Below are 22,975 nucleotides of genomic sequence, written 5' to 3'. Positions count from 1 at the left end.
TAGGAGAAAATAGGATTGAAAATTGATTCAGAACAGTTCATAAGTTTCAAAATAGCACAGTGAGAATGTTTCAAGGAGGTGTTTACCTTCTGACGAACTTTATATCTTGAAACAGTTATGTTATATAAGCTGCCTAAAATCCACTGACTGCAGAATCATCGGTTCATAAATTGCATATAGTGAAAATTACTTAGCTACCTGTGCTTGAAAGTTTTAAAGCCATTAGCTGAAATTCAGTAATTTTGCTTCATTTAAAGGCATCACTAAAGAAAAGCTGAAACTCTACCCATCCTTGGTATAAAATAGAGGATTGAATTGAATAGAGGATTAAAAAACCCCACCTATGGGCTCTATTGCATGTGCCTGAAGAAAGCTGGAAACAATAACAATGAAAAATATTTTTTTAAAAAACAACCTTTTAGCCCTACATGTCTTATTGATAATCTATTTAACAAAGTTTACTTCTGTCTTTCCTCCTAATTGAAATATTTTTGTAGCAATCAATGACTGAATTTTAATAGCTTTATCAAGCAGCAGTTCTAAAGCAAAACTTCAGCAAACTTTAAACCCTCACTTTTTTTCCTCTCTAGTATGATGTATATTCTGGATTAAAATCCTAGTATATGTAAAGTTTTATCTGTGAAGTTCTACGCTGAGAAGCAAAACAGTTTTAACTGGTATTGCCTTGATGTTGCCACCAGCTAATATGATTTGTCATAGAATGGAAACAATATGTTGTTGTGCGGAAACCATGCTGTGTTAAAATAATGGTTGGCAACAGTCCTCAGGTTCTTGGGGTTGCCTACAGAATGTCTAAAACCTATAAAGCCAAACTGTATCAAACTTAATATGTTTTGTGGAATATAAATATAAAAAAAATCTGTGCTTCATGCTAGTATTTATAGTCACTGCACTTTGTTTAAACAGGTTATTCATATAAAAATGGTAACTCCTAGAGGAATAGTAGAAAAAAACTGTCAAGTACCTCGCATGTCAACAGGACCTGATATCCATCACTTCATTATGGGATCTGAAGGTATAAACAGAGTAATTTCACATACTGCATCTTAATTCAGCTTCTGTAATGTTTGATTATTTGAGCATCTTTAATGCTGTGGCTTGCAGTGTGTTGATGGGTGGCATTGTGCAGGCATGAATTTCCTGTGTTAGGATAAAACATTGAGACCTTAATTAGGATTGTGAAGTTGCAGCTTTTAACACTGCTTTAAATGGACCTGTGGAATCAGCCTGCAAGTCTAGTAACAAAGAGCATGATTTAGAGAATTTTTTGTAAGAATTCACCATGTAAAAAGTGAGAAATAAATCACCTGCTACTGCAAATTGAATTTTTGGGATTTCTGATTTATGTAAACTTACAACATTCTGGTAAATGTTAAGTTGGGTAGCTTACAAGAAGTTCATCTTGCAACATTTTGCTCAGTTTTTCTCCTCTTCTAAAGGAACTCTTGGAGTGGTTACTGAAGTTACAATAAAGATTCGCCCAGTCCCTGAATACCAGAAGTACGGCTCTGTGGTCTTCCCCAACTTTGAGCGAGGGGTGGCCTGCTTGAGGGAAGTGGCAAAGCAGGTAAAGAAAAGCTGGATGTTGACTTAACTCAAGGACTCATGGATTCTAGCAGTAGGGGTGTGTTGATGCTTCAGTATTTTTGGCAATTGATAACCAGGAATTTGAGGTAGGAATCTCGCAAGCATGTACGGTCCATGGAATGCAGGATATGGATCATGAGGATTTTGATAATTACTCAGTTGAGGACTGAGCATGTTATGCCTTTGCTTGGTATTCTGAGCCAAAACATGGACAGGCCTTTTAAAGTTTTGTTTCAGTGGGAGTTGTTTTCATACTGCAGTCTGAAAAATTCAGCTTTGTATCTCCTTCAGCTGAGAACTTTACCCTCAGATTAATTAGGACTGTGTAAAAGGGACCAGTGTTTAAAGGAATTGATTTGCAGCATACATATAAAAGGCAGTTGAATTCATGGCTTTGAAGTGGTAAAGAAACAAAAGGAATGCAATGGAAGGATATGGCCTGTATTTAGAAATCACTGCCTGGAGCACAGTGACATGGACAGGTGAGGTGGATGTTTCCAAGAGGAATTGTGCTTACACTGAGGTATTTAAATAGAGAATGGTGCAGTCAGATGGTTTCAGGTAGTGAAGTGCTTAGGTATCCAAGTTCTGTAGTACTTTTCCTCAAGGCTATGCTTCCAAACAAATCTTACTCTGGCTAGCCTCTTTCTCCACTGACTAACTTTGCTTTGCTCTGTGCAAAACATCCCAAATTATATATATGAATGGTAGAATGTACCCTGAATTGGGGAAATAATTTCAGAAATGTTTTAATTAATGCCAAACTAAACACAGCTTTACATTTTTTCCAGTGATTGGTCTAAATTAATGACTTAATGTTCCAAGCCAGATGTTCAAACTGGTATGTGAATGACATGTATATGCTAGTCAGCAGCACTTGCCAGTTTCTCTGTTGTGCTTCTACTGCTAGCGCTTGTCCTTCCTTTTAAAGGTACCTGAGCAGACTTCTCGGGAATGCTTAATCGTGTGGCTGATCAACATTTAAAATCAGTTAAAGAACTCAAGTCTTTTCCCTATCTGTGGGCTTAGTTTGAGGGGAAAAAAGAGGCCCTTAATGTTGCTCCATTTCTAAGCTTCTGTCGCTGCTGCTGCGTTTCTCTGCTTACTTGAGCCTGAACGACTTACTCTCTTCTGTTGCCCCTCACATCAATCTCAGTAGTAATTACAATGATTGCTGTCTGAAGAGCTCTTTTATGTATCAGTCCACTTTAATGCAAGAATAACCAGCCTGTGGGTGGGTTGGTCTTGTTTAAAACCACTCCCACAGCCTTCTGTCAAACTACCTGGTGAGCTCCCTTAGTTCTTCATGCTCTTTCTTCGTCTTGTGTGACCAAATACATATTAATGATATTGTTAAGTGTGAACATGTCAAATGAAGTGAAAGAGCAGTACTTCCATATCCATGTGATTAGATGATGGCTAGCCTAAAATTCAGACTTTGTCATATTCCTCTGGCTGTGCGTTTCAGTATGACTGGCCATGGCCATCAGCAATTATATGATGTAGGCATATGCGTGACCAGAAACTTACCTAACTGAAGGCAGCTGTTCTTACAGTTTTTCAGATTCCTGTACAGTGCAGAATCTAGATTAGACCCAAGTACAGATTTTGATTGCAGTCTGACAGCAGAGCATGGGTGTACTGGGTCTAGCCAGGATGGAGTCAACTTTTCATAGCAGCATGTGTGGTGTTAGCTTTTGTACTTGTAACCAAAAGAGTGTTAACACACCAGTGGCTTAGTTATTGCTAAACAATGTGTACACAGTGTCAAGGCTTCTGTTTCTCCCTCTTTTCCCACCAGCGAGCAGATAAGAAGCTGGGACAACTGACCCAAATTGACTAAAGCCAGATACCACATAATATCATGATCATAAATTAAACTGGAGGGAAGTGTTTTGTAGGGGTTGCCATTGCTTGAAGACTGGCTGCATATTGGTCAGCTGATGATAATTGATTGCTTTGTGCATTGTGCTTTTGTGGAGTTTTCTCCCCATTTTGCTTACCAAGCTGTCTTCATCTCAACCCATGGACTTTTCCTCTTTTGCCCTTCTGATTTTTCTTCACCATCCCACTGGGGAGGGGGCTGAGTGAGCAGCTGTGTAGTGCTCAGCTGCCTGCCAGGGTGACCCTCAACAATTAAACTTTTTCAATGGATTTTTATTATGTGTGTATCTCTGATTACACAGAAACATAAGCTTGATGTACTAAACAAGTGTACTATCTTTAGTGCATATGCAATTTTAGAAAAACACTCAAAATTTGCAGATTGGTGTTTTTGGACTATTGCTGTGTTGGCTTGAGGTTAAACTGAAAATTCTCAATGCATTTTATCTAGACATACTTAGTAGATGTTGCTGTTTCAGTGAAAACAAGCTTATAGTCACCCCGTTACAATGATGATGATGATGGCCAGAGGTCTCTGGTATCAAAGTGTGCTTTCTTATATACTGTTTTAAAATGAAAATTTGATTGTAATGAATTTTAAAACCAACTATGTACATGATCTTTTTATTCTTCCTCCCTCTTACTCCCCTAACTTTGCCTCCAAGAGATGTGCTCCTGCATCAATTCGCCTTGTTGACAATGCACAGTTTCAGTTTGGTAAGTACAGATCATCATGGAGTATCATCTGTTTCCAAGGGGGTTTTAGTACTTTAAGTCTGTTTTGGGTAGTAATTCTTTTGCTTAAAGCTAGACAGAGAGCAGTGAACACAGAGTTCAAACTCCAGATAGTGCCATAATGTGAGTTTCAGAAACAGAAGCCTGTCTTTGTCACTGAGGAAACACTATCAACTACTTGAGTCAGTAAAGAGCCATGCTCTGCCTATAAATGAGATGGGTTTTCTGGTGTGTTTCGTTTCTTGAAATTTAGTCTATTGGTGAGATTGAAATTCTGGAATATCTTCCTCTATTTTCCTGTAAAGGAGCAGAGATTCTAGTTTTAAAATATTGTACTTGAAACATTTTCTTCCTAAGAGTATTAATGAGAAGTTGGATATGAAAAAAAAATCAGAATGCCAACACCTTATTTTCAAGGTAAGTGGGTTGATTCCTTTAAATTTCATGAAAGCATCTCAGAGATTACTTAGAAGTAGTAGGTTTTTTGAAAATATTCTGATATCATAATGTTTGATTGAGTGCGAGACAGGCAATGACATACTTGTCCCAAGTGATCTGTCTGTTTTCAAAAAGACATCAGATGTTGTAAATGCTGTAAATGCATGCAAGTGCATCTAAGCTGTTAGGCCTTAAGTATTGAAAGTCAGTGAAGCTACCAGAAGATTCCTGAAGACAAAAGATTTTGTAAAATTTCAACTAGTTCAAACACCTAAATAGGACAATGTCAAATATGCAGAACAATAATTTCTTAGCAATTCTTAGGGAAAGCTGTCATTTTAAACTCTAGTAAATCTGGTAGAAGATATGTTCTGGCTCAAGACACTCTCATGGAGACCTGAAAGTTCCACGCCCCAAAAGCTTATAGCTTGCAGAACTTGCTGAGACCGTGCTATTTTTATTGTACCCAGAAGATGAAAATGGGAACTGTGACTGACCTTGAAAACCTCTACTGTAGTACTTAAACAAGTCAGAATTTCTGAAACTTCTTTTGCACAGAAGCCTAGTGATGAATGTCAGTTTCAAATGACATCAATGTAGTGGTGTTGAGAAAGCTGAACTTCATTTTTCAAACCAAGGAAATTGTGATTTGTAAGAGCTGAGAGGCCCAGCAAGCCTTGCTGCTTGCTTTGCTCGCTCTTTTGTGTTGTGCTGTTCTGCTCAGACATGTCCAACAGAAGGCAGATGCATTTCTTTTTATTTGGGAAGCACAATTTGACCAATTGCAAGCTGTAAACGTAGTTTCAGGTGTGTCAATATTGATTTTTCTTGTAGTCATTATTAAGTAATTTTTTAGATTGTGGTTTAGTAAATTCATGTCTTTTCATGCTTTTTGTGTACGTACTGAAGTGTGCTTGTAGGTATCCTCCTTGGGGTTTGTATCTGCAGAGAGACTGCCTCTTTGCTTAGGAGGAAAAAAGAGCAGTCAGTTGTTGAAGTTCATGTGTTATTCAGGAGGAAATGCTTTGTGAAGTATTTTAGAAGGAAGTGTCATGTAAATGGTGCATAACTTTTTATGAATTGGGCTCACAGCGTGTAGGCCAGATGCCAGGCTGCTAAAGTGAAGCAGTAATGAGAGTTCAGAAGTTGTTTGTGACTGAAAACAATGGAACAAACAGTAAAAGACTTTCATCTCAATTAAACCCAGTCCTGAGGCGGAGATGTTAATTTAACAGGCTCCAAGACACCATTTATATATCCTGGTAATTTTAGTTCCCCGTTTGTCATTAAGGAAGCAATTACTAGCTTTATGTAGAAAACTTCACACAAGTGATATAACTGTTAAGGAAAAAATTGCTCGACTCCTAACTTGCACCATTTTTGGCTGTTTGTTTCAGTGCTTTTGGTATAACTTTAGAAAAAAAGTCACTATTTTTGCTTAGTTTTGTGGTGTAAAAATAATGAAGTGCTCTCTTAAAAATTTTCCACGTGCCGTAGGCTTATGAAATCTAAACTAAGGCAGCCTTAATTAAAGTGTCAAATATTTGTGCACAGTTGTACGTGTCTTCAAAAAATTAATGAAACCTTTTCCTAAATCACATTCTAAATGAGTAGTGAGAATTCTGTTTCATTTTGATAATCAAAATGCTCCAAGCAATTTTAGTAAATTTGACTACCACGCCATTTTTTATTTGCCCCTTGAAGTAAGAATCTTAAGAGCACTGTTTGCTTTAATATGCCTTTTTCTGCTTTTTGCCAAAGGTCATGCTCTTAAACCACAAGTTGCTTCCATTTTTACATCGTTTTTGGATGGACTGAAAAAGTTCTACATCACAAAGGTAATTTTGAGGTTTTTAATATTGGTTTGAATTTTGCATGCTATTCATAAAATTCAAGATTTTTTGGTAAACTGCTTCTAATGCAGCTGAGTTTGAGCGTAACTGATACTGCAGTGTAAGAACTTGAGGTTCTAAAGGTGATTTACTTCAAATGAGATTGTGTTTGAGGAGTTATTCCAAGAGAGCTGTTGTCACTGGTCATACCTGTATAAGAGATTAATGTGCCGTGTCTAACAGTAACTTGGTGACAGGGGAAGACTGGAACCAGTTTACCTGACTTGCAGACCAGTGATCATCAGTGAATACTGATGGAGCAAGGCCCACAATCTACTTTATTTTTATCTTCCTAGATTTTCTCAAGGCATGATCTACCTTGTTATTACGGTGAGCTAGAATTGTGCAAAGTCCTCAAGTTATTTGGCAGATTTTCCCATATAGATTGTTGTTTTGTCTTTCTGGAATTCATTCCTTTTTAACCTACAATTATTTGGTGGTAAAATGACGTCACCTAGGCTTTTGTATTAAATATATTTTCTTATTATTGATTTTTCCCTCCAAACCTAACTAGAGAGTTCCTCCAAATATGGGTATTCAAATGTAGAAAATTTCATTATCTTCCAAGAGTGGGCATACTCTGGAAGACAGTGACTAGTATTGGTTTTGCTGCTTTTTCTTGGACTATTGAAGTGGGAAATAGCATGTCTTGGGACTTCTTTTGTTAGGGTATACATACTCTGTTTAGAGATAGCCCAGAAGTTTTTTTCCTTCCCTCCACATTCGTGGTGGTCATAGTTTTCTTCCTTCTTTTATAGCTGATAGGAATAGCAGATTGAATGTCTCTACTGCTCAAAGCGTTTAAGACCTGTTTTTTTTCTACAGCATAGTAGATAGCTGTTTTGCCTGTCATGCTTTCTAACAGGAGGAGAGAGGTGACAGATAATTTCTGTTGAGTTGACCTGTCCTGTCAAGGAAAAGCTTAAGTGTTTTGGAAGTAAATTTTTGAAAGATTTTTTTTCCCAATCATTCCTCTCAATTGCAGCAACACTTGCTGACCATGGCACATGCCATGTATTTGAAAAGTAAAAACCTGTTCCTTATATTCTACCACATAGACTGTGACTAACGGAAAGTTTGTCTCTCTTTGCAGTTTAAAGGGTTTGATCCCAACATACTGTGTGTAGCTACCTTGCTCTTTGAGGGTGACAGAGAGAAGGTTCTTCAGCACGAGAAACAAGTCTATGATATTGCCACCAAGTTCGGGTATGCTTTTCAAAGAATATTTTCAGTGTGAGGCTGGGAATGGACTGTCCAGGGAAAAATCAGCCTACCATATTTTTGTAGTGGTTACTGTATGGATATGTTCTCAATTTACTAGTTTGAAGTGGCAGCAGTCAATTAGCTACTGATTGTTCCCTTTGATACATATGGCTTGTACTAACTCATAGGTAACTTTACTGAAAAACTTCAGCTTCCTGTATATTGCAGAAAAATATTTACTAAATATAGAATGAATGTTATTAAAGTGGAAACCAGCCCTTTTAAGATCACATCAAATATTTTGTTAAGTTCATTTCCAGGTTATGGAGTGAAAAGAGAAATGAATAAAGGTCTGGTCTGAAGTAACTTCTGATTTCTAGTGAAGAGACCTTACTATTAACAACTACTTTAACACAGCTTTGGCAGCTGAACTTACACATATGTTTAATAATCAAAGTTGGTATATAAATATTTTTGTAAACTGGTAACTAATTTGGTGGAAAATTCATTAAATTCTTGTAAATTGCAGTGGCTTGGCAGCAGGAGAAGATAATGGACAGAGAGGATACATGCTGACATTTGTCATCGCTTACCTTCGGGTAGGTTGGCTTTTGTCCGTCTGCTGCAGCTTCTGTTAATTAATGTAACAAAACAGGGAGATGTTTCTTTGAAGAGGCTTTCTCTGAAATCTGAGAGCAGGCTGCCTTGGATGGTATCTCAGACTTCTCCAAGAGGTTGTATCTCTTCTGTTTCTGAGCAGGATTATTCATGTAATTTCATCTGCAGAACACCCTAAAGACATTATTTATATTCTTGTTAAGAAAACAGCTTCTCATAAACGGTAGGGAGATTAGATTGAAGAATCCACAGGGTGAATGAAATTGGAGGCTTGGAGTGTACTTGAAATACTCATGTGTTCACTTGTCTTTTTACTCTTCTTTGGCAATCTGCTTATGGCTGGTTTAAATCAGAATTCCAGCATAACCAACTTTTTGTCTAAACTGCTGCAGCTGTTCTTACGAATTTTAGTCTTACTGTTTGAGATTTTTTATTTTTCAGAACAATTTGGACATCCTGAGTGTTTGATTTGTTGGGGGCAGATCACTGAATCTCCCTTTATTTCAGCAGGTTGTGTGTACGATGGGAAGATCTTTGGTTTTTTTCTATCTAGACAGTGATTACATTGCAAAAAATATTTTTACTAGGTATTATACTGATGAGCACAGTGAAACTCTTGGCTTGGTACTACAGTGATATAAATATTTGATTACTGTAGACTTGCTGACTGTTTGACAAGTTGTCTCACTGTAGCCATGACATCAAACTGTTATCTTTGTCTTTTAAGAGCTTCCCTATTTCCATAATAATAAACTTACGTCACTGGGACATATAGGTGTTTTTGCTAAATTAGAATTTCTGTTTTTCTCCTGCCAGCTAAGAAGTTGTTCACCTGTTAGCTGTGTAGCATACACTGGAATCCCAGATTCTGATGCTGAATGTTACTGATAATATCCTTACTCTTTTTATTAGGACCTGGGCCTGGATTATTACGTAATAGGAGAATCATTTGAGACGTCTGTTCCTTGGGATAGGTAAACTCTGATTACTCTTTAGAATTTCTTAAAACTTCATTTCATTCAAATTATTCCTAACTCCTATTTGCTCATGAGGATGCTTATTTTAGGGCTTACATGTATTGGATGCAGCCTGACATACCTCAAGTCTTGCAGCTCTGTGTTCTTGCTAAAGTTGCTGATAAATTACATACCAGAATTTTGTAAATGCAGTGTATCAAGCATTCAATAATATTTAATCTTAGGTTAGCTTACTGTAACAAATTTAGGACTTGAAATTGTCCTGTTTAGGAGGCAGACATTGGTGACAGTAACTGTAGTGGGGGATGAGCAGCCACATGTGTGGAATCAGCAGTATATTTCAAACAGATTAGTCTGTAGTTAAGATGAAAAAAAATGAAGTATATTTAAATAAGTTTTTTTCTTTTTCCAGTAATGTAGGGAAATGAGAACTGAAAAGGTAACTTTCGCCCAAGATTGAGATCTTTTACATAAGGGTATTTTATCTGTTAGCTGTGGTTGACAAACATTTGACCACAACAGGAGTTTAATATACAGAACCATTTTGGATGCTCCTGTCCATTTGGTGAGCCTGAAATCTCTTAAATAGGATCTAAAGTGATTTGAATCAAAGCTTTGCAGCATTCAGTGCAAAGTCTGATGCTTTAAGCTGGCAATCCTATAGCCTTGCTATTGAATTTAGTGGCAATTATAGATTCCAGCCCCTGTTTGTAAATTGGCAAACTTCTACACTCTACCAAGAGTGTAGAAGAAATTTGAAGACAATTTTTAAGCAAAAGTGCTCTTCCTTTTACTTTAGCTTTATAGATTTTGAAGCACGCTAACTTCTTAGTCACCAATTTGTTTTGCCTCTCCCTCATTTTAGAAGACAATGAATTTTTACTAAAGGGCTTAAGAAAGTGTTTAAAATTGTCCTCACCAAAGCAAATGCTTTGAAAACCTTTTTCTAGTTTGGCTCGTAAGGACCGTGTAACTTTCCATAAAGTGATTAACTTGTTCTTTTTTAGAAGTTGTATAAAAGCACTTACTAAAATTTTATATTTCAATGTGTTTCCCGTTACAGGGTTTTGGACCTTTGTAGAAATGTAAAGGAAAGGATAGTACGAGAATGCAAAGAAAAGGGTGTTCAGTTTGCTCCTCTTTCCACCTGTAGGTAAGCCATGCAATAATCTAAATAATTTTTCTTGAATCATTGTTTAGTAAGAGATCTAGTGATGATATTACAAATACTAGTAGCCTTGACCTTCCTCTTGAACCTGCAAATGGATTACATGGAAGTGTGGGAAATTCAAGGGATTAGTAGCACTTGCTTAGGCTTTAAACTCTTGCTTATATGGACAAGAGTCAAGTGTAATGACTAAAGAGCTTCAACTTTCAAAGTCATAGCATTGAGTCACTCATGGATTAGGAGCAAAAAGGATAAAAATTTTTTTAAAAAGATGCTGTCCCTTTGAATAAGATAGGAAGTAATCTTATGAATTTTATAATGTCACATAGTGGTTGACTTCATATCATAAAGCTTTGTTTGTAATGCAGTTCTCTTCAACAGGGTGACACAGACTTACGATGCAGGTGCATGCGTCTACTTCTACTTTGCCTTTAACTACAGAGGAATTAGTGATCCTATTCATGTCTATGAACAAATTGAGGTAATGTATAAAAGGAACAATAGTCAGAGGGGGAAAAGCTGATGACCTGTATTTTGTTCTGAACCTATTGGCCAAGCTTACTGAATTTTGCAGGGAAGATCTCAAAAATCTGTTTGTAAAGCTTTGATCATTATCAGTAATAAGAGGTACATGTTAACAGTTCATCAAGTAGAGAAAAGACTACCAGGTGACTGGTTTAGATACCAGTAAATCAATACTTCTGACTGAAGTACAGAAGAGCTTGACTTAGAGTTTCTTGGATGGCAGAAACTTCAAACCTTAAACCCCAGATCCAAGGTAAACTAGTCTTGCTTAGTTCCATTATTTATGAAGCTACTTCTCCTGCTTGATATTCAGTCTGTAAAATGGATAGTAAAACTGTCAAGATGATACCTAATTAACAGTGCTGCATGTAGAGAATAAGGAATGCTGCTGTCTCATGCCATTTCTGTTCGGCCTAGATAAGCACTGTTCTAAGTCCAGTCTGTTAGACCAGTTGTAAGCTGCTTCGGCATTGGCCAAGAAGCTCTGCAGTAATTCTGCTGTAACACTTCGGCTGATGAAACACTGTACTTACCTAATTAGCAGAAACTAATATCCTTGTTACCTTCAAGATGTAATTCTTAGAAGGACTATGGCCAAACTGCTTTTTGTCTGACCTTCTGGTTCCTAGCTCGAACTTCAGCACCAGAAAATTGCTAATAGGACTGTAGAGAAATAGTATTTATAACTAGGATATCATTCTTCTCATTCTTATTCTTAGAAAGTTCTCTTGAATTTGACAAGTAGATGCAAAGTTTTATCTACAAGTTCAGAGGCTTCCATGCTGTTGCATGTAAGACACTGAAGACTGAATACTTGAGAGTTTATTTAATGAAACTTTACTTATACCTGGATATTACTGTTATTGGAAATAATTTGTGTGATGACTTGGATGCACATCTTTCATTGTAGTGACTAAGTTTAACCTAACAAAGTGAGTTTACTGACCAAGTATTTGTACTTTATGGCAGACTGAAAAAATCTCTTAACTGGATAGCTACAGTTATATATGTTATTCCTAAAAAAAGTACAGTCTTTTGGAAAAAAAAAAATGTAGTGCTTGGGCTTAGAAAAGATTTCATTGTTTCACCTTCTAAGCTCTCTAATTATTCAGAAGTGAATGGCAAAGAAGATTCTACAACTTGAACGTTGTTAACATAAAAAACCTAAATTTTATTTCCTGCCACAAACTGCACTCATGAATGGGTTGTCTGTCATAAAGTATCTCACTGCCTCAACCAGGATCTTGGGGATCTGGGTTGATATCTGATCTGAATAAGGATCTTGAATCACTCTGATGAGTCTGTTTTCAAACTTCTTTATTGAGACTTAATCGTCTTCCAAATGAGCATCCCAACCACTGGACTGTTTTAAGTTTTGGCAAGGGAAAAGTCAGCCAGAATATTCTATTCTTGAGTAATACATTTGTTACAAGAGATGCCATTTGAAACGCCTTGGCTTTGATAATGTTTATTTAGAAGACTCTTACTTACCTTTATCTACAGGTTTGAACTATAATGTTTACCTCTATAATGTATCCTAATTACTTCAGAAACTTCATACACCTGTGTGTACAAGTGCAATAGCAAGCATTTAATGAAATCAAAAAATCTTGTGCAATTGCTGTTGAATAAATACCATATCTTTCAAATTTAGAGGGCTGCTAGAGAAGAAATACTTGCCAATGGAGGAAGTCTTTCACATCACCATGGAGGTAATGTTCTCAGTCTAATATTAGTCTCTTTGATACTGCTAAATATTCATGAGTACATCAAATTGTTTGTAGTAGAACTCTGAAAAATATTTCATGGCATTAACTGACATTACCTGGGGAGGGTCGAGGGGGAAGGAGATGTCCTGGCATTTTATCTAGAAACTTCTCACTCTTTTTCTAGTTTGATCAGTTTGTCTTAAACAACTTTTATGGACCCTTGTGTAGTTATATATTCAGTTACAAAGACTTCAAATGGGAGTTTCACAGTTTGAAGACAGTTTTGTGTCCCTTGTGGCTTTAGGAATGCTGTTAGCCCAAATTCCAGAGTGCTTAGGCCATGTGTGAATGAAAGAGCCAATGACTTTAAACTGGACTATGTTGCAATCTACTCTTTGTTGCATAATTGACCTTACATAAGTGTTGACTTTGCTGGCGTGCTGTCTGATAAGTTCTAGTTACCTAGTCCCCTCTCTTGTAGTTTGGGGATTACTTGTCCTGTGTTACTAGCATCCTCACAAGCTATTTTGTGCTTTAATATTAATATGTTACGTATAAGCGATACTTCCTATACTTGAGCTTTTCCCACATGTGCTTTTCCCACATTCATGGATCGTCTAATTTGATTGCTATAACCTTGGATGTCAGACTTGTTGAGAAGTCAGTGTGATTTGTGCAGTTTCAAAACTGATTATTTTAATGCATTTTGTTTCTCTGCTCTCTTGGGGCATTGCCTGGTCACAGATAGAAGAGCAAAGAAGTGTAATGGTTTAAAACTAGAGAAAAAAAATTGTAATTCTAAAAGCTGTATGTGGGGGAAAAATCTAAACGGCAAGAAGCTGTGCTTTAAAACATTTCAGTGACTTCCTAAACTTGAAGATTTTAGCTAGGGCTGTTTTCAGACATCCTGCTTTGTGATGGAAACTGAAATGGACTCTGCTTTATCAGTATCAGGATATTGAAGGATGTGTAGGTTATAACATGAGTGAAAAGGTTTCAGTATTTTTTATTTAATATGCTCTTATTGCCCTCTGATTAAATCTTTAATATGGTGGTATAGTGGACCTGTCAATTCTCACACATTGGATGTGGAATTACGGCCTTGATCTACTCTCATGCTTTCCCTGCTGTGGCAGCTCTATTTTACTGTGACTAGCATTTCATCCAGCTCGCATTCAGCTGGAGCTTGTCACACATTTGGATGTATTTGCCCTCACCATATAAAACCTTGCTTACCACATGTGTTGAACAAGAAAAAAAAAATTATATAGCATTTTCAAACCCTTGAAACATGCTTGAACCTTGTGACTCCACAGCTTTGAAAACTGGGTTTCTGTTCAACTTCATATGCTCCTGTTGTATGCATAACTGCCTCTGGTACTGGTACATATTTTCCACTTTGAGTGGGGTTTTTTTGGCAGTTCATTGTGTTCAATATTCAAGATTAATTTTTTCCAGTGCTTAGTAGATGTGGTGCTGAAAATTTGCCTGATATTGTCGGTTTTATTTACTGACCTTCAAGCCTTGTCACTCTTAGCACTGACTGGTCTATTGTGTGGGGTAAAAGAAAATAGTGGTGCAATTTCCTTTGGTGTTTGTCTTGTAATTGTGATTAATAACAGTTGTTTTCACTATCTGGGAACAGACAGGCTGATTTGTCTGCCTACAATCACACTGTGATAAATGGAGCTATTTTAACTCTGGGTTTGTGTATCAAAGAAAACAGATGTAGTCTGGGACTTGAGGCTATAGGAAATACAAAGCCTGCTTAAGTCAATCTTCATATACTGCTTCAGTGAAGAAATGGTCATATCTGACAGTTTGAGTTGTGTAGATGTATAAATTACATTACATTGGGGAAGTACCAACTGCAGGTGGGTGCACAGTGAGAACTGAAATCATGGTACTTTTTAACTTTATGAAGAGTAGTTTCAGAAGGACTTTCCTGTGGAAAAATCTTCCTTCCCCCCATCCCCCATTATAGTTGTCACCCTGCCTTCACTGTGTCCTATGCTTAGAAAGGGATGTTGGACATCTTCAAGCACAGCTTTGGTCCTTCTGCTTTTCTGGGTACTGGGTATCTTTAGATTTGAGAGTCATGTAAGGTTGCTAGAGACCCATAGATAGTGTTTAGAAACTTACCATTTAAAAAGACGCATTAGGAATGACAATTTCTTGTAGATACAAGTTTAAGTTCAGATAAATAATTATTCTAATCATTTATGGCAAGCCCTAAAAACACCCATATGATGTGTCACACCTGAATTTCTCTTTTTATCAAACATGCCTTTTTTTGTATTCATGAAATAATGTGCTGAGGAAGTATCAGTAGGTATGACTGGTGAATAAATACAACTATAACCCCTTTGGGGTACACCATCAGAAAGGGAGAAGGTTGGATTTGTACCTGATCCCTTTCATATTACCAAGCTAAGGACCCATGTAAAACTAAAGAACAGTGTAAAAAGTGATGATATATTGCTTCCCTTTGAGGGACTGTTTTAACTACAACTAGTTGCTTAAGGAAACAATTATCAGATTGTGGGGTTGAGGAAAATAGCCCCATTTAGCCACTTAACATAATAGAACTAATTTTCTTCTCCTTTCTAGACAACTGAGTAAAATAAAGGTTAACCAGGTAGCCCAGGCTGCACAGGTTTAGCTATTATATCAATGGTAGTTTATGTAGGAAAGGAAATAAGAAAAAAATCCCACAACACTAAAAACCAAAGCAAAAGCCCCAAAACAAAGAAAAAAACCAAACCTTACACCTTACTTGCATTCAGTTACACGTTTGACGTTGCTATTCTTTGGCATTAAGGGGCTGTGGCATAAGTCATACAGTGCAGTAATTAACTCAGACAAACTACAAAATCTGAAATTATAAAGTTCTTTTAGTTAACCACATTCTTTTCTCTTCTACACAGAGGAAAAATAAAATCTTCTACTCTTAGGTTAAGCATACTAGAGCTTGCTCTACTCATTGGAATGAGTTGAAACTGATACATTTGTTAGATATGGAGTAACCTCATGTAAAATAATGCAATAACACAGTTGTATTTTCCTCCTTGGTCTGTTGAAAGTCTTAATAGAATAGTCATCTTCAAGTGCCTTTTCAAAAAAAAAAAAAAAGGAAAGGACCTCTTGATTCATCAACACCAAACTTGAAAGTGTTTCAGCTGTTAAGATACCAACTGAAAATATGCAAAATGTTATGGTGATGGTCTTAATTATGCAGTAGACTTGATGTACACTGGTCCAATATACTCCATTGCTGCCACGTTTTACATTACTGCACTGGTGTTTCTCACTATTGCAGAGCTCTTCCTGGAAGAGTAATAGCATGTTAAGCAGTTTATAAGGGCAGAGAGCTGCTTTCTGGAAGCACAGCTAGCTTCAGGAAGAGCAACAGCTGGATGAGTCTCATCCTTCTTAGGACCTGTCACTGCTGCTCCTTTTGAAAAGCTGTTGTTGTGCAGGAACTGACTCTTCAAGCTGAAAGGGCTGGAGCACAGGAAGTCCAGAGCCACGTGCAGTGCCACCAGAACCTATTTCCACTGCGACCACACAGTGCTGTAAATCTATTCTGAATGGCTGTAGAGTAATTCCTGGAATCAATCAGCTACATGAAAACTTTCCTTCCAAAACTGTTTATGTGTGCCCTGGCACTTCATGTTCCAAAACTGAGAAAACCAATTGCTGCGTGCTGTTTGCTCACTCCATTTTTTGCAGCCGGACTTTTTGTAGCCTTCCAGATGCATTTTCAAAAACGTGCAAGTGAAAAAGGGCACTGGAAAGAAGAACAACTTTTCCAATGAAACCAACATGGAGCAGCTTGTGGCAGAGCTGGGGAAAAGTTACTCAGGCGGTTCATGTATTTCCCTTTTGTATGTGAACTAGAATGATAGATAAAAACCTAAAAATAAAGTTGGCATTGGACTGTCTTTGGAGTTGGTACTGAACAAGCTCCTTGCCTTTCTGATCTGAAGTACCTTGTGAGAAGTAGGCTCCCTGCCGTGCTGTGGGGTTTGCACTTGGTGTAATAGGCTGGCAGTGAATGTTTTAAGGCACTATTAGACTGCTCAGGAACAGGCCACTTGCCACCTGTAAAACTTGAAAACTGATTCTCTAGTACCTCATCTTGGATACACAGGATCACTGAATCACAGAATGGGTAAGTTTTTGGGGGGCCACAGTGGGTCATTTCATCCACTTTCCCTGCTTAAACAGGGCCATCCTAGAGCACCATTGCACAGGGTTGCATCCAGAAGGTTCTTGAATACCTGCAGTGAGAGACTCCACACCCTCTCTGGGCAATCTGTTCCAGTGCCTGGGCACCTGCACAGCAAAGAAATTATTCCTCATGCTTCGATGGAATTTCCTGTGCCCATTGCCTCTTGTACTTTTGCTTGGCACCACCAAGCAGAGCCTGGCTCCATCCTCTTGACACCCTCCCTTCAGATGCAAGATTTAGGTGTCTTCAGAGGAAGAACATGCAAGAAGGAAGGGCTGTGTTTGTTTCCAGTGGGGGCACAAGGATGGTGCATGTGATGGTGGACAAGTAGTAACTTGCTGTGCTAAGCTACTACAAGTACATTGTTAATAATGTTATGATGTAGCATATAGAATCAGGTCACTTTGATCTCATTTTTTAATTGTGAAAACTATCCCGTGCTGAAAGCCTGTAAGTGGTAGATGCTTGTATCAGTTCTGGTTTTGTGCACTGTCCCCTGTCAGTTCTAGATAAATGCCATCATGCAGGGCTGAAACTGAAAAGTCTACTTTCTCTAGGCTAGAAGTCAGAAGTTGTTTTTCTGTAGTTTGTGATAAGATCAGGCTTAATCTTAGGGAAGATCTTAGGGAAGTTAAGGCTTCCTTGAGCACAAAGCTGTTCTTTAGCTAGGCTTATAGTGGAGGTAAGCAACTCTGTCACTTGGAATTATTTTTATGCTCACACTAACATCTTTTATGGCATTTTCTTCCTCTTTTTTTCTTCTCATACTTGAAGCCATTTGGGTTGTCCTGTGGAGGAGAAGGACCCGAAAATGTATAGCACAGCACTAACCTGAAGTGAAACTGTATATAAATGACCTTTTTAAGTGCTGCTCTCATTTTCACATTAAATAGTCCATCCATTTAATGTGATTGACCAGCTTAGAATTAGGAGAGATTGTTTCAAAGCTTTTTAACTTCAACAGGAAAACTTCAGTAGTTGAAAACTCCACGTATATTTTATTGACCTGAACAGTAGGTGCAGGGAATCAACTTCACTGTTATCAACGGGTTAAAATCTTTTTGTTGAGCATGTTTGTGAAGGACTGCTGGTAACTGTAGTACAGCTTTTTTTCTTTCCAGTTCACTAATCAGATGTATGTTAGATTTATTATTGCAAAAGTATAAACCATAGAAAATTTGACAAGATAGATGTGTAAATTATCACTTTGACAGAACTAATGATGCACTCCAAGCACCTTCTGTTTTCCAGCACTTGGTGAGCGACTTCATTAAATATGCAACGACTGTTTGGTGCTGCTCAGACAGTAGTTCAGTTCCTTGTGGAATTGCATTATTACTGGAGGTGTAAAAGAGGCAGGCATGCTAGCTGTTGGGCATCCTGCTGTGATTCTAATGTGCTCCATCTTGTTGGAGCAGTTGTTTGCAGTCTTTTCAGGACAATTACATCCATAACCACAGAACACATTCACTGAAACTATATTACAGATAACAGTTGAGAATAGTAATGACTGTTCTTCAGCTGCTTGTGTAAGAGCCAGCGTGAGTGACTTGAGGGGATGGTCAAGCCACATCCACAATTCAGGTGTTTTGTAGTAGTATTAAAGTTCTAACAGATAAAATTCAGCCACGTCAGACAGTCAGTCACATCATAGTGACAGTGTACTCACAGATGGGGATTCTTTCTTGAGCTGGGGCTGCAAAATACAGCCAGGGCTCCTACCACATGACAGAGTCTTTTGTCCTTCAGTTGTGATCTTTGATCTTGACACACATGCTGCTAATAGTCATTTTCTAGCAAACCGCAAATTTCATTCTGTCTCACATTATTTGCTTTTTCTGTTGGCATTGTGACTGGCTCATATTCCTTAAGGTATAAACAAATATACTCTGTTCTCCAGAGGTGTCCCGGTAATTTATTATTCCAATGACAGTTTGATGGTTACCCTGAAACAGGGCACAAAAGATGGCTTGAATTTAGCTTCAGATACTTTTAAAGCTTCTGTCTCTCAAACCTTTACTATATCTTATCATTACTGACGAATGGATTGTGTTTTAGGCTGACAAGTTAAATGCCAGAGTGTGTTTAATGAAAAAAATGTCCTCAGTTTTGAATGATCTGTTAATCAGAGTTGATGATTTGGTTAATTAGCATGTGAACACTTGGCCATTTAACAGGACTGTTGTGAGAATTTAGTGAAATAAGTTCTTAAAAGATTGTTTCAGCTTTGTTTGTATTCAGTATATGTTGTGAATAGCCATTTTTACATGGGAAACAAAGCTCTTATGTACTGGTATTGAGCAATTACCAGCCAGTATAGAAGTTTTTAAATGAAATATTAAGCCTTCTTCATAGAAACATTTTTTTGCTATTTAAACCAATACTGGTTTAAGCTTGATTATTGAGTTATGTTTTTACTTTAAAGTAATCAAGAAGTGTGAGGTTCTGCTTTTTAGTAATCTCCTGTACAGTTTCCAACTTAAAATTAGTTTGTGGCTTTTTAAAACTTACTACTGATTCCTTGTCTTAACAGAACATGTGATTTCAGCCTAAGCTTCATCTAAATTTCATAGTTTCTAAAGAAAGTAGACAGTGTGGAACACAGTCTTCCTCTGGGAGTATGCTGAGCTTAATGAGCTTGATAGTCTGGTGGGCTCAATAAATCAAATAAAGCAAAACATTTCTCATTTTTGAATAAAAGCATTTATCACACAGTGTTTATTCATTCATGGTCACAAGATTGATTGGCTCCTAGAATCCTGCCATATATTGAAACACTTTGTTTTTGTTTTTGCAGTAGGCAAATTGCGGAAGCGCTGGATGAAGGAGAGCATCTCTGATGTTGGCTTGGGAATGCTGAGATCTGTTAAAGAATATGTGGACCCCAATAACATCTTTGGAAACAAAAATCTTTTATAAAGCCCTGCACAAATGATGTACTAAAAATTTAAAATTACTGTTAAAATTCCTTCATTTTCATTGTATTGATATCCCAGTAATCAAATATAACATAGACTAAACTTTAAAAACTAGTAACTTACATTGATTTTTGCTACTCCCTTCCCCCTTCCCCCAATAAAGTGTAAACATCACTGTTAGTGTTTATGGACTTTTACTTAACAATGTTCCAACCTACTGGGCACAAAGTACCAACCAGGAAATGCAAGTCTGGGGTTCCAAGTTGGGCTAGGCAGCAGAGCTGACAGTATTTTCAGTGCTGGATACTGCCAGATGTTTCTTACTTAAAGCATCCCCCGCAAGGAGGACAAAGACTGACAACAGTGTTTTCTACAGAAGCAGCTGCACAGCCCAGCCTCTTGCTGAAGGAAAGCTGCTGAGAGACAAATGAGAGAACACCAAGGAGTACCTCCCTGTACTGGATTAAGTATGTAACAGACTTGTAACCAGCAAATACTTAGAGTACAAATGTAGGCTTTCATCAAAAGAGAAAGTGTAAGTCAAACTACTAAAAGTTCAGTAGTTTCTCACTGTAGTACTGCTGAAAAATCTTACACAATTGAGCTGTTCTGAGTTGTATTTGCATTGCTGGGATAATCTTAAATTAACTGTAGGTCAGTCATTAAGTTTTGTACAATGGACGTTTCTCACTGTATGTTGAAAACAGGTTTGTAACAAAATTTTGTGTTCATCTGTACTTCAGTCCTAGTGTGTATGGCTTTTGTTTCCGTTGTGTTTGTTTTGCACAGATGCAAAATACCTTTTTCAGTTATTCGAATGAAACTGCCCAGCACTGTCTTTTGAGACAGTCACAACACTTTAATAAAACACTTAAATGGACAACTTACTGTCATCCTGGAAGTGAGATTTCCCCTTTAAGTTTTGTACAGTTTCCTATGGCCTTTATGAATCATTTATTTACTCCACAAGTAGCCACAATTTTAATTGTCCATTGAACTTTATGAAAATGAAATATTTTCTTGATCAGTATCATGTGAGAGTAAGCATTTTTACATTGAAACTTGAATCTTAATCAGTAAAATAAAATATTTGTCAATACTCATGATCCATTTTTAAGGTGGGTTCTTTCTTAAAGCAAATTATCCAACTTTTTGATAATTAATGTATATGCATAAGATAGAAAAAATACAGACTCCTTTGAGAACACTGTCTCTAGTCAACTGCTTCATAGCTCTGTAGTGTCAATTTGGACACCTTTTGTATTGGTAGTGCCCTTAACGAGGAGAAAATGATAAATTGCATTTTTGTTTTTAAACTATTTTAGAATACTCTAATTAGCTTTCAGTTTGGGTAATATACCAAAAAGAGTATAAAATGCTTGAAAAAATACTGCATATCAGACAACTCTGAACTTGTTCTAAGATTAATTTCAATGTGACAATTCAAATGATTAAAAACATGGACACTCAAACCATGACTTTAAACTGCATGCTGTCAAGGTAATTAAAGAAAACTACTTTATGATCTTCAGGTCATAAGATAGAATGTTCATGTGATATTTTTAATGCAGCTGGATTTATTTTGAATGGTCTTTATTTCACAGCATTTCAATATAAAAAATCTCTTATTTTTTCTTGTCCCTAGAGTTTGTATTTCAGCAGTAACCAAAACAGTAGTTGTACTCTGTTGTAGGGAGCTGAGCCTTGGCACTGTGGTCAAGTGTTCCTTAAGTGCACAGAGGTGTCTCACACTCTGCACGAGGCGGTGCAGGGATGTCCCCACCTCAGCTGCTCGCTGGTGACTCCACTGCCACGGCTGGTGTCTTGTGTCACTCCCCAGTGGAGACCTTTCTAGAAGCTGGGAAGTATGAAGGGTGTTTATGTGCCTCAATGAAAGTTTGTGTAATTATGAAGAATTAATTTTGAAGGAAAGCATGTGAAGAAGCTTTTTTTACAGAATGACAGCACAAAGAGTAGAACAAATAGTCATAGCTTAGTAATACTGATCTCTTAAGATTTTGACTAAAGTACAACACAGCTCTACAACGTTCTTCCCATTTTTTAATTTTCTGACTATGGTTTCCTCATCTTTTTTTTTTGTATTGAAAGTACACAGGTAAAAACTCCTTATACTCTAACCTTTAAATAGCCACTGACTTCTGAAGTGATTTAAAATGCAGTAAAGATTTTTACTGCAGGTCAGTTGTCCTATGGGAGGGTGAAATAACAGGTTACAAGGGTCCCAAAGCATTGTCACTGGATAGCTCTGAGGGAAAGATTAACTCCAAACGTAATGAATATTGCTGTCTTCCTAAATCCTGTCTTATGAACTGGTCAGAGCTTAGTTGAAACTGCAGTTGAAACATATGTAATACTGTCTTTAATTTCACATTGCTAATGAAAATAGAAAAAAAAAAACATAATGCAAGTTCAGAAGACCTAGATAGAGATCATTCACCATTTAAATGAACTCTTACTTTCTCTAATACTAGAGTCTTCCACCACTCTTCCTTCTGTATGCTCCACTTTCTTTCTACAGACTTCACTTCCCGTAGCTGCAGCCTGTTCAGAGATGGAGCTAATCCTTGCAGATTAGAAGTGCTGATGCATAACACAACTTTTGCATTTGCTTGACTATTTTGACCATATGTAAGTTACAGTTTTGATTAAGCTTGCAATGACCTCCAATTACAACTTCTGCTCCCTTTGAAGGAGGAAAGGTGCAGAGAGTGACTGTGGCTTGACTGTAAAATATGTTTACATTAGAGAGATCTTTATAAAAGTTTGGAGGGAAAAGAAGCAAATCTCTTAAAAGCTGATCCAGGATCTAAATCTTACAGTCAAAGAAAAACATGTCTTGATTTGACCTACAGTATAATGGTTAAGTTAGAGATGTCATCTTTGCCTTACAGCTGTGAACAGAGGCCAGGCCAAATACTTCTTCTGTAGCAATGTTAATTAACTGAAACCAATTTCAAAGGCAGGGATACATTAGCACTAAAATCCAGAAAACACAAATTGCTTCTCAGTCTTGGAAGTGTATGTTTATCAAGGTTGTAAGTTAAT

General features: G+C 37.2%; 1 protein-coding gene across 3 annotated transcripts in view; it reads left to right on the top strand.

The window, feature by feature from the left end:
* Nucleotides 1-20,083, top strand: part of AGPS (alkylglycerone phosphate synthase) — a 48,398-nt gene extending 28,315 nt beyond the window's left edge. For 2 of the 3 annotated variants that reach the window (XM_066189862.1, XM_066189860.1), the window contains exons 10-20: nucleotides 928-1,036; nucleotides 1,461-1,588; nucleotides 4,158-4,209; nucleotides 6,427-6,503; nucleotides 7,651-7,763; nucleotides 8,290-8,359; nucleotides 9,291-9,352; nucleotides 10,419-10,508; nucleotides 10,905-11,004; nucleotides 12,703-12,760; nucleotides 19,789-20,083. In XM_066189862.1, coding sequence (XP_066045959.1) covers nucleotides 928-1,036; nucleotides 1,461-1,588; nucleotides 4,158-4,209; nucleotides 6,427-6,503; nucleotides 7,651-7,763; nucleotides 8,290-8,359; nucleotides 9,291-9,352; nucleotides 10,419-10,508; nucleotides 10,905-11,004; nucleotides 12,703-12,760; nucleotides 19,789-19,910 — 981 coding nt within the window. In that variant the 3' untranslated portion in view covers nucleotides 19,911-20,083. Of the gene's footprint in view, nucleotides 1-927; nucleotides 1,037-1,460; nucleotides 1,589-4,157; nucleotides 4,210-6,426; nucleotides 6,504-7,650; nucleotides 7,764-8,289; nucleotides 8,360-9,290; nucleotides 9,353-10,418; nucleotides 10,509-10,891; nucleotides 11,005-12,702; nucleotides 12,761-19,788 lie in introns of those variants that run through there. The other variant, XM_066189861.1, reaches the window with a different exon arrangement.
* The last annotated feature ends 2,892 nt before the right edge of the window (nucleotides 20,084-22,975 follow it).

The sequence above is a fragment of the Chamaea fasciata genome, unplaced genomic scaffold (genome assembly GCF_029207755.1).
Source record: "Chamaea fasciata isolate MVZ Bird 193981 ecotype frontalis unplaced genomic scaffold, bChaFas1.0.hap1 SCAF_8, whole genome shotgun sequence".
Classification (NCBI taxonomy): domain Eukaryota; kingdom Metazoa; phylum Chordata; class Aves; order Passeriformes; family Sylviidae; genus Chamaea; species Chamaea fasciata.
The sequence above is the reverse complement of the archived record's forward strand: the minus strand, read 5'-3'. Positions and strand labels throughout refer to the sequence as shown.